Source organism: Typopeltis vanoorti, chromosome 23 (assembly GCF_054136105.1).
Source record: "Typopeltis vanoorti isolate ZY-2024b chromosome 23, IOZ_Tvanoo_1.0, whole genome shotgun sequence".
Lineage (NCBI taxonomy): Eukaryota > Metazoa > Arthropoda > Arachnida > Uropygi > Thelyphonidae > Typopeltis > Typopeltis vanoorti.
Window position 1 is genome coordinate 22,280,256 of NC_143571.1, and position 12,489 is coordinate 22,292,744.

Here is a 12,489-nt window from a genome sequence, read left to right on the forward strand (position 1 = left end):
TGGACACAGGAAGTTAAAGAGGCAGTGAAGGAAAAGAAGAAAACATATCAAAAGTTCCTGGCAAATAAGTCAGCTTGTGCTCTTAGAGAATATAGAGACAAATGTAAGAAAGCTAAACACTGTGTAAAACTAGTTAAATAAAAATGGCAAGAACATAGAAAATAAATATCAAGAAGGTGGCAAAATATTCTGGAGGTTGTTGAAGCTTAGAAATGGAGGAGAGAGTGCTATAAAAGAAGTTAGAGATCATAAAGGTGACATGAAAACAGGAGAAAACGATAACCATGATGTATGGAGTAATTACTTTGAAAAATTGCTAAATGAAACAAGCAGTGATAGCACAGTGGTAAAAAAAAAAACACTCAACAGGCATACAGTCAGGAATACATATCCATACTTGAACTAGAAAAAGCCATAAAGACTTGAAATGTGGAAAGGCAGCAGGACTAGATGATATACGATCAGAAATGCTGAAGTATGGTGGTATAAAAGTCTTACAGTGGCTGCACTGCATTGTTCAGAATGCCTGGACAGAGGGACAAATTTCTTCCATATGTCTACATGCTCATATTCAACAATAGATTTTATAATCCACTCCCCTACCATTTTTCCACTGCTTTTTTTCCAAACTTTGTTTGCTTACACTTGAGTGAAAGATTAAAGCAAGAATATAATTTCTTGGCACCCTTAATTTCTAGGAGAACATGGTTCCTGTGAAGATATATTCTTGCTTTAATCTTTCACTCAAGTGTAAGCAAACAAAGTTTGGAAGTGAAGTAACTTCACGATTGGCTATTGATGGATGAGGCTAATGACTTCACATCACTTGCCTTTAGAATCCCATAATGCAATGCACACACATAGCCTTATGGACATGTATAATGCTGTGCATTATGGAAAAGGCTACTACCCAGACCGGTTTCAACCTTTATTGAGGTCTCTTCAGTGGCTGCCAGACCCAGAAGTGCTACGAAGGTTGAAATAATGAAGTCATATTTCCCATATATACAAGTGGTAAAAAGGTGTAACATCTTATTAAAATACTCTGAATTAGGGCAAGTTGTTGAACGTTTTTTCACTTGGTTATAAATTAAATTAAAGATGCTACGAAATTATATTTTTGTTTAATCCTTTGTCCAAGTACAAGTAAACTTATATAGAGACCTCAGTAAAGGTCAAAGACTGATCTGGGTAGTGGGCCTTCCCATAATGAATAGCATTATCACACCTGAAATCATGCATGCTTTGTATTATGGTATACAAAGGCAATTAATGTAAAGTCATTAGTCTCCATATAGAAGTAGCCTGGTTGTGAAGATATTTCGTGTGCAAACTTTGTTACACTTGGATAAAGGATTAAACAAGAATATAATTTCTTGACATCTTTAATTTAATCTATAACCAAGTGAAAAAAATTTTCAAGAAATCTCATACTTCATCTGTTTACCTGCAATTGTTTAATGCACATAGAGCAGTCCACTCTGATTTCTTGTCCATTTATACTGATGCTTCAAGATATGAGACCTCACTTGGCTGTGCTTCTGTGTTCCCTGATATTACTGTATTCAATCTGATCTCAAGTGATTGAAGTAATTACACGGCTGAGTTGTAAGCTTGCACTTGTGGTTATAAAAGTAAAAATTTACCAAAGGTGCGTGATTAACCCCCCCAACCGGCCACGACGTCTATAGACGTTCAACTAAATCTGGATATGAAGCTCTAACACCATTGAATAACATGGATAAGGAGTGCAATTTGGTGTCACTATTTCATCCACATCAGCCAGTAAGGAGGTTAATATACTCATTGAGTTCATTACAGGCCATCTCCTCTCCTCTGTATAATTCACATCCAGTGCTTTTTGACATTTTTCAACTGCTGTACAAAATGAATACCCTTGATTTTGATGTTTGTCTGTGCTGGAATTCCAGCCAAATTGGAATTAAGTAACTGAGACTGCAGATGCACCTGATAGCAGGGTGCATCTGCAGTCTCATCAGTTCATACTGTTTGACTGTCCCATATGCAGACTGTAGGCAGTTTATATAAAGTCAAAGCTAATTATCAAATAGCAGTCATTGTGGGAAGCACTGATAAACAAATTGCCTGAAATTAAGTACTGGCATTCTAGTTGATGTAGAAACAGAGCACATTTTTCTTGCTAGGCCCTGCATAGGTCACAGTCATCTTATATCAATTTTTATTCGAGAAAGGAATGAATTTTTCCAATCTGTCTGATCTGATCCCTCTACCCTCAGGTAGATCTTATTAGACTTCGATAAATTGCAAGAAGGTTTTAACTTTTTTTGAAAGTTATTTATGCAAACACATTTGATTACATATTCTATTTATATGTAGATCTGGTTTGATTAACTTAATTTTGAAAAAATTTTACTTTTTGTACACAACACGCTAATTTCTCTATTAGTGTTTTATTATTACCTTGTTATAACAAGGTATAAATACTGTTATAACCTTTGGCATGGTGTAGTATGACCTTAGTTGTCCTTGCACCAATAAACCTTTAATCACCCTTCCCCCAACACATACAGTGTTGCCTAATTGCAAAATAAGCTATTCTTTGCTTTGCAAAAGTTAACCTCTCTCTATCTTTCCCCCTCTCAAACAAAATCTCACTTAGATTATTGTTTTCTGAGTTTTGTAATTCCATGTTGCAGATTTAATGAAATCATATGCCATTTTAAATGGATTTTGCTATCACAAAATTTAATTTTAATTTAGTTGACTACCCAACATCCATTTGTCCCCCCCCCCCCATCTATCCTGCATTCAAATTTTGGAAAAATGAAGTTTTGCAAAATTTTGAATGTCTAAACATCTTTCAAGTATTCCATGCTTAAAAGGTGTTTAGAGACACAGCAGATTTATTAATTTTTTCTTTTTTGCACCAATTTTTGTTATAACTTGCACATTTGAATTGACATTTAAGATTTAAATATCAATTCATAAGATGAATGCCCTGTAAAAATAAACCTTAGTGAGTTTTATTTTTTTTAAAAACATGGAAACAAATGGCATTGATCTTTATTACTGCAACAGAGAATGTTTTATAGTAAAATATTCTATGTAGGATTTGTTAATAATATTCTGCCATTTTTTTGCAGTAACCTTAAATGCCATTGGAATTCTGTTGGACCTTTTTTGAGATTGAGGTTAGTTGCATGGTTAGCTGGAAATTCAGTAACTTGTACTCATCAGAGTATGCCTGGCTTGAATTGTATGTCTGATTCACTTTCCATAACAGATTTCCAATCATCTGTTGCATGCACCTGGTCTTTAAGGTGTGCTTTTCTTTGTGTGTGTGTGTGTGTGTGCGTGTGTGCGTGCGTGTCCAGGTTGGAATGTACATTAGATATAGGGAAGATATTTAACCAGCAGTAACCCATATTGTCTAAAATGTCTATTTTTTTTCCTCTATTTAAATCCCCAGACATTATCATTAATTTGGAATTATCTGAATATATTCTATGTAGATTAGTGGTAATTGAACACAGTAAGTTCTCTGATTAATGTTTTAATTTTTTGATCCAGATTATTTTGGTGGATAACCTTGAAATTGAAAACTTTAAAATAAAATAAAAATTAGAACCAAACATATGGTTCCTTTCTTGCTTGTTCATATGTTTATCAGACACATAGTTTCAGGATGTTTCATGTCTTCTCTTGAATCAGGAATGTAAGATTATTTTTTTGACTGCAGAGCAGCACTCATACTTTATCTAAGTGTTTTCTGGCAATTGTTCACTGGAACAATTCTTATGGAAATAAAACCATTCATTCCACTTAAAATTCTCATCTCTTATCTTAGCTGTGTTTCTCCATGGAGTGGCCAAGAACATTGAAGACAAGAACTAAGCATACTACACCAATGCTCAAAATAGTTGCAGAAGCAAATTAACATCGCACCCAAAACTGATTTTGAAAGAGATAAAAACAGTATGATTTTGTGTCTAAATGCAGTCATATTTTCTCTTGCTAAAAATTATTGGTTTGAACTTTTTTCCAGCTACTTCCACCTTTTGCACTTGAATGGTATCATTACTCACAGAGAAAGCTATTCATCTTACTTTTCATTGAATTCTTGCCTTAATCTGTGTTGATGATTTGATTCGGTGCAGAGAACAGTTGAGTTAATTGACCTGTCTCACTGCTTGACTATATCATGCAAACATTTATTAATGCTGCTACTTGCATTTTCAACAGATATATTCTTGGTCAGATCACTATATATCAGAATTAGAATGAATAATTTGCACTCACTTTTCTAAATTATTTAAGCATGTGGAGTGGCTGTCCATCACATTTTCACAGACTATGCAGAACAATTTTTCTTCCCATCATGCATACATTTGTTCCTATTGTTTCTATTCTTTGGAAAAGCCTTCTCTCTTCTTTAGTTCCTAAGAGGATAATCTACAGAAAGAGCAAAACATCTTCAAAACCAACATTATTGAGTTTCTTCTTTTTCATCTTACTCTCATTCATACTGCTCTGTATTGAGTTTGAACAACCTCGTATATGGGATTGCCATTGTGTGTATGTGGTGGTGGGGGGGGGAGGGAACTATAGCTAAAAAATTAATACTTTTTTATCTTAAGTTTTCATTTTTCTGTTGATTCTAAAATCAGACATTCTTAAAATTTAAGTTATAAATTAATGTTATTGTTATATCAACCTTAAGTCTAGCTTTAGCCACAAAAACATGATTATCAAAATTCTGTGGAATTAATCATGCACAGATATTTCAGCGGTGTTCTAATGGTGATAATGCTATCAATACATTTTAACACACACAAAGACTTCTGTTCAGAGAATTGAGTATTGTCACAAGTTTGTTTTGTATTTATGGCTGAAGCAGCTAAGAGAACCAGTAAGTATATTATATAAATTGCTTGTTTTCTTCTGGCCATTTGCAGGATGAAAACCTGAGTTTCTGGGAAGAAAAACAGAAGTTAGTCACTGTGAGACTGACTAATTTACTTTCAGTTGAAAAGCTCCAATAAAGTTTATTTTGTCTTAGATGGGATTTGAACCTTTGCCATTTCTAACCAAATGGCATCATTGATACAGACTAAGCTCTGGAGCTTTGTCAGAAGTAAACAAAATAATTTTTCTAAGTAATTTTTCTGTTAGCATAACCACATAGATATTGCCTCCTCTGCATCCTTTTTTCCCCCCTCTTTTGTTCCAGCAGTACTTTACCTCTGAATATCCATTAACTATATGAATCTATCAGATACTGTTCTTGTATTTGGAGTGGCTTACTAAAAATTCTTCTTTTGGTACAGAAGAGAGAAGAAAATGACCCCCTCACTCACCTTCATTATAATGTGAGAACATTCAGTCATCACTGCATTTTTAAGACAAGCCTTATGAACTTGCTTAATGTTTTTTACAAGCATTCATCCCTTATGTGGGATTTCAACCTGCAACATTTGTAAACAGCCGGTGACTTTTACCAGCATGGCTACTGAGGCAGATATTCACAAGATATATAGTATTGTTATTGCACAGGCATCTCCATGGAGTCCTAAGACTCATGGGAGACCCAAACTATCGACACAATATCTGTCGTAATTCTCTTTGAAACCATTAACAGACAAAGCACAACTGACTCATGCAACCCCTATTCCATTCATTCACCACTCTCCAAGCAAAAAATTAGTCCTCATGCTCTTGCTAACCACACTCTTACCCAACTTCTTACAGGGATGACCTCTTGTTCTGTTCTCTTTAGCCAAGTGTTGAAACATTTCCAGTGCATCAATTCTATAAAATCCTTTACATAACCTAAATGTTTCTATCATATATCCCCTGTTTTACCTGTCAACCAACCTTTGCTATCATCATAGGGAGCATTCCACAGACCATTCACTTCTGGATCCTCTCCACCACTTCTCATCCCCCAGGTAACCAGCACAGTAATCCAGGTGTGGTTATCAAGGCTTTGTAAAGAGGAATGATAATTTCCTTATTTCTGTTTGTTAGCGTGCTCTTTAGTATAATAACCATCTGTTTATAGTTCAATTCTAAACTCACAGAATGCATTTTTCTCTCTTCATGCATTTGTTTTACCAATCCTTTTGACAAGCTGCCTATTGTATTTTCTGCAGGTCATCAGATGTGATGTTTCTTTATCAACTTTCTGCCCATCAACAACTAGACTACTAGTTATCAGCGAAACCACTGATATGATTTGTAACCAGAAGACTTTGCATATATGAAAATCTACTTAGTTTAATTCTGTAGGTTCATATGAAATGCAGATAGCATGTCAACATGTAATTTTGATTTCTGAAAAACTGGAGGATAATAGGGAAGTTTTAAGTTGGCTACATACCATGCAATTTACTGTACTAACATAGCTGGTAATTTTGTGGAAAATGTATACTTCGAATGTTTAAGTGAATGCTAATAATGTATAGGCATTGAGATTTGTATTAAGCAATTTTCTTATGTACAGAGAGAGAATGATTACAAAATGTGTTATACTGTTTTCTGATTTAGATATAAAATTTTAAACAATGACTTGAATAAAAAAAATAACCTGTTTTTTATTTTTTGCAGACAAATAAAAGGAAAAAAGGAACCATAAAAAATAGACCAACAGTTATCAAAGGAAAGAAAATCATTAGAACTGCTGTTTAAGAGTGTTTATTAGGTCACCTTGGTGTCTTCTGCGAAGTGGTCCTCAACTGAGAAAATGGTGCTGTTTGGTTGCCCTACCAAAATGAGTGCCTATCATTGACTAATAAATCTGTTGTACTGCCGTTATAAAAAAATCCCTACATTTGGATAAGCTTCTAACTGGAAAATGTTACAATTTCATATTATGCAAATTATGCATAAATGAAGTGCCAGTCTGTGCTATGATTCATGCCCATTCGTGCTCAAAAAAAAAAAAAAAAAAAAAAGCCTAAAAAAAAAGGAAGATTTAAAACTAACTTCATTAGTGCACTGTTTCGGAGGTCACGGTTTCTTGTTGGGAAAAGACTACATATATTTAAAATGTCCTATTTTTTATTCATGGGTGGACACTTAACAGTTGGATCTAGTCTACAAAGCATTAAAAAATTATGAAGAGTATATTTAAATGTGAGCATGTGTTGGAGTCCTTGTGCACATAAATTTTAATGACAGCATTTACTGTTTTGGAGTGATAGCAGCATTATTGGGGTACCAGAGAATCAGCGTTCTTAAAAAATGAATTATCTCACCATCAAAGATTTTTAATGTTGACCAGCAGTTTAGAAGTGTACAGTTGAGAGTAATTAGAAGTGGTTTTTAAGTACTGGTTAAAATATTTGATTTCTATGAAACAAGTTTCTACATTCCATTCTGCTGAAAATTGTTTTTCTTTTAGGATACTGTATATGCCATCCTGCATGTTGAAGGTTGCACTCTAAGCAGCAGCAGCATTAAATCATTGTCAAGAAAGAACCTTTATATAAAGTTTTTATTTATGATTTATGAACAGGAAGTTAAGATTCTATAAGCTAGGATTATGATTTTTAACTTACTGCTAAAGATAACTTGAACCTCAATATTTCCTAAGGAGCTTTCTTGGTGACATATCTTTATTTTTTGTTGTTAAAAAAAATGGGCTTTCACTCTAGTTATCCTTTGACATCTTGATATTTTTGAAATAAAATAGTTGAAGTTGAAAATGTTTTAGGGACATTTTCTGAATAGAATAATTTGACACATCAAAGAATCCATATAGTCAAAAACAACATGCAATACTTCCAGTTTTTTTTTTTTAATATATTAACAGTAGCTAGAAACATTTATCATATTTATACAGATTGATTATATTCAGTGGTTTCTTACCTATGAAACCTTAACACATTCCCAATAATATCTTTTTGATCTTCATTTTAACGATCTAAATTCTTGTGAATTATGGAATTTTTGGTTAAAGTTTCATGTATAAGAATATCACTTTATCCCTAATTAAGTTCACTGGGTACCCTGTTGCACTAAAATAATGGGAGAACATTCTGTAGTGCATGTAATACCAGAATCCCTTCCTTCGTCATGGGATTCTTATTCAAGAAGTTAAATTTTTAATTGCTTTTTTGTATACCAAACTATCAGAAAGGGCCAAAATCTCAAAGAAAGTTTATTAGTCTATACTAGTGTCTTAATTTCTTTCTCTTGAGGCTTACCTTTTTTTGTTTTATAATTTTCATACCAACTTCAGCAAAGAAATTGGTGCACACTAGCAAGTCCAGGTGTCAGCTCTTGTTTATTATGCTCCATCTTTACTTAAGTTTTGTAGTTCTTTGTCACTGTTTATGCTCTGTGGCACCAGTACTTTGATTCTGTTTTTTTTTTTTTGATAAACATTTTGTTAGATCTAAATATTCATGTCATTTGAAAGGACAAGTAAAATCCCAGATTTTTTAAAATATATAATTTTTTGTACTTAAAAAAAACTTTCAGTACCTTGTGTGCTTAGTTGAGGGATTTTTTTTTGGTTTGATTGCAACCAGACCTTCTAATGATTATCTTCCTGTTTAGAAAAACAAATAATTGAAAAGAGAGTAACTTCTGGGAAATATATATATATATTTTTTTTTTGAATACTCATAGTAGTTTTCTAGAGTAAATCATTTCTTATAGAAAACAATTGATACATGTTTCAATTAAATATGTAAATTTTTGAAAATATTGCAAATAAATTGAAAAGTAACTTTGCAAGAACCAGGTGTTTTAATTTATTGCAACTTATGAATTTGATCATACTGCATTTAAAATAAAACAGTTCATTTAATTGTTTTGTGTGTATGAATCAGCACTCAACCCATTGAAATTATGCATTGCAATTATCTTATTGGGAAAACTCAGTTTGTTTACTATTACTTTTCCTGAATTTTACAAAGTGAAACCTTAAGCCGCATTTATTCAAGTTTATTTCTGATGTTAATAGAATTTAAATGTTATATTCACTTATAATAGAATGTACTGTCAATTTCTGTTGACTGAAATTGTTTTGAGCATATGAAGTAATTGCATTGTAGAATTCTTTGCATGTTCACTTACCTGATGATTATGTTCCATTTTCGTTTGTAGTTTTTTAAGCAGAGTAAAAAAAAATGTAAATAACTTAATTACATAACAATATTGCTAAACATATGTATTAACTGCATTGCACTGTTTATAATGCAAGTACACAAATTTGTCTCAGAAAATATTTTCTGTAATGATAAATTGCTCTGTTTTTTTATCATACATGAAATGATAATGCTTTGGAATTAATAATATATAGGTATAAGAAGCAATTTAGGTAACTTTATTGGAGGGAAATATATTTAATATGGCCTCTGATGTCTTCCTTTTATAGAAAATGGTTTGAGCTCATATATGTACACATGTTGGAATGAAATTTATTAGTCATTAATTTTTATTTGCAAAACATTTCTAGCCAATCATTAGTCAACTCTGTGGGATTTTTAATATTTCTCATGCAGTTTTTTGAAGATAAGAAAAATCCATGTGTCAATAAATATAAAAAGGCTTTTAACATAGTCCAACCATAATTTAATGGACTCTACACTTTAACAATATTTGAAACCTTGACTGTTTAGTATTATACACGTTATACACATTTTAATCCATTGCACAAAATTATATGGAAAATGATTATGGCATCTTACAGTAATTGAATGTCTCACCTCATCCTATTTTCCATCAATATATCTTCCACTTTTACTTGATAGCTTAAGTTTTTATAAATCTGAGATATGAGAATAGGATAGTTAATCTGATCTACAAGATAAATTGAAAAGTCTCTACCAACACTTTATTTAGAATATACAAGATGAATCCTTAGTATTTCATAATTTTTTGCAGCAGGTTGCCATTTACTATACTAGCTGTTACAAACTTTCCTTTACAACATAACATTTCTGCCTGTTTTATTATTGAATATGGGTAGAAGACTTCTTACCATTTAGGTGTTGAACCAGATTAATTATATGTAGCTAGGCATTGTCGTAAGCAAGACCACTTCATGCCACGTGTGTTTCTTTTGGATAACAGTATACAAACATTGCATAATGTTGCAATAAGATTTATTTAAAAATTATTTATTTAACAGATTTAAAAAAAAAAAAAAAAATTGGATAAAATGTTTTTCCTGCTCCAAAAACATAAACTGCATTCTCAAGTTTCATCTTACTAATCTTCTGTATTGATAGTGGTCCTTGTGTTTGGGATATGTTACAAATTTATCATCTGACACAGACATTTCTCCCTTTATACAGTGGCCCATTTTCCAATAAATGGTACTTGATGTTACTTTCTGGGACCACACAAAACAGGAGAGAAAGATCATGTTTGGAATACTGTAGTGCAGTAAAAAATAATGTGAAAAACATTAAGTTTTTTTTTTTTTTCATGTGTGTATTCCAAAACTTTTGCAATATAACAATATATCAGATAAAAATGTTGATGAAACCTTTTCTTGATTTTGTTCTGTTACTTGTTTTTCCAGGAGGTTCTGACATATCAAACACAGCAGAAAAGCCCTGCTGCTTATGAGGACCAATTCATCTTTATTTGAAAAGTCCTTATAGATTCCTCACATTAGACGAAAAAGATGTACATTCAAATCTGATATTCTAGCTTGGATATATTTTTTTTTTCACCCAAAGAATGCAACTGCCCTTCTGGTGACACCATAGAAGCACTCATATTTAGAATATTTTGTTACTTGGGCATCTCTATGGGAAACAAAAAAAAATTCTGTAAGGCTTGAAAAAATTCCTTATAACTTTGTCTCTCGCACCTGCTTTCTAATCCACAAACCTTTAGTCTGTTATCATAAGCAGCACTCCATTCCACAAACCTGTCACCATTTTAGTTACTTGGTTCATTTTAGTTCCTTTTGCCACTTTCTCATCTGAGAAACTCAGGTTATTAAATTATTACACCTAGACTCTATGCAGTAGTCTAGACGTATTCACTCCTTAGAAAGTAATTTCATTATCTTTACATTGTTAGTAGTGTGTTGCTTAACATCCAGGTGTACAGTCTTTGAGCTCTTTATCCTCTTTTGCAGTAGTTCTCCTGAACTTGAAATCTCTAGTTTCATAAACTTCTTATAGTCCATTTCCATCTAATTGCATTATCTTAATTTTCTCCACCTTCAACTATTAACCATTATGCTCTACTCATACTGTCAGTCTATTTAAATCATCCTGCAGGAGGTTTTAAATAGACAAGCAGTCTACGCTTTAATTAACTCTTGCCTTTCTCAGTTGAGTATCATTAACAAACAGTATGCCTTTCAAATCATTCCCAGTATCATTAATGTGCAAATTGAACAGTAATGGCACACCACTGGTCAAGCTACCTTTTCCTTGATTTCACTCCACTAATTTCTGTCCATCACACCCTTTTATAGATGTTGCTCTGTATCCATCCCATTTGCTCTAATTTTTGTAATACAATTCTGTTCAGCATCCTGTCAAATAACTTTGCAAAATCTAACAGTCATTTGACATAGTGTAGACAGTTTCCTTATCCATCTCATCTGTCACTTAATTTTACAAAGGAGAGGTCTGTAAATGTGAGGTTTTTGATGATGACCTATCTTTGATGCAAGATTGTGCCATAGTTGTTATTGCATTGAGTGGGAGTGAGTAGAATTTTGGAAGCGTGCTTAAATTTTCTGACAAAACAGTTGTCTTCCCCCCCCCCCCAAGTACTGGTGGCCTTTTCATTGGTTATGTGAAAAAGGCTAGAATTTTTAAGTCTTGGCTATTTTTCTGTTTCTGAGAACTTAGACTTTTTTCCAAGTCCTAGGACTACAATTTTGCTTGTGAAATTTTTTTAAGTTATCTACTTATTATATTTTTGTCAAATGTATCAATAACTGCTAAATAAATGGCATAATTAAAGCAGAGCAAGTTTTCAACTGAGCTTTCACATTGAAATTTCAGTGTCACCCTTGTTCCATCTGTTATAGTCACAAAGGTTTTTTCAAAATTCTAAAGTAAAACTGTGATCTAATTCTATTGATATTTGCTATTTTTTTATGTTCGTAAGTCAAAAATTAACTAAGACTGGTTCTTTGTTATACATAATTCAGCTTTGAAATTGATTTGCATAAAAAAGAACTATGGGCAGCTGTTTGAACTGAGATTCCATCTTTGGCAGCCAATTTTGATAGTCTCACTTAACATTTGTTTTACAAATGTTTAAAATTGATCGATCAACTTCACTTCTTTTTGAGCTACTCAAAGGTTGCATATTGCCCTCAGCACTTCTTTTAAAATGTGATTCTTGCATATGTCCTAAATGCCTATCAGTCCATGTTCAATCCCTTACATGAATTTGCTTTGTGTTTTAAAAACTTAGTAGCCATTTGGAGTGGGGGAGGGGCAAAACTGTGTATGTTGCTGGGGCACTGCAGCACTCAGTTTGGGAACCACTGTATTACCACACGAAAGTAAGGTGGCT

General features: G+C 32.8%; 1 protein-coding gene across 2 annotated transcripts in view; it reads left to right on the plus strand.

Annotated features, from left to right (window-relative positions):
- Stt3B (catalytic subunit 3B of the oligosaccharyltransferase complex) overlaps positions 1–7,688 on the plus strand; it is a 250,419-nt gene extending 242,731 nt beyond the window's left edge. Inside the window, exons 17-18 of one of the 2 annotated variants that reach the window (XM_090413219.1) lie at positions 3,126–3,173; positions 6,589–7,688. In XM_090413219.1, the coding sequence (XP_090269345.1) occupies positions 3,126–3,128 (3 nt within the window). In that variant the 3' untranslated portion in view covers positions 3,129–3,173; positions 6,589–7,688. The remainder of the gene's footprint in view (positions 1–3,125; positions 3,174–6,588) is intronic. The other variant, XM_090413218.1, reaches the window with a different exon arrangement.
- Positions 7,689–12,489: the final 4,801 nt, after the last annotated feature.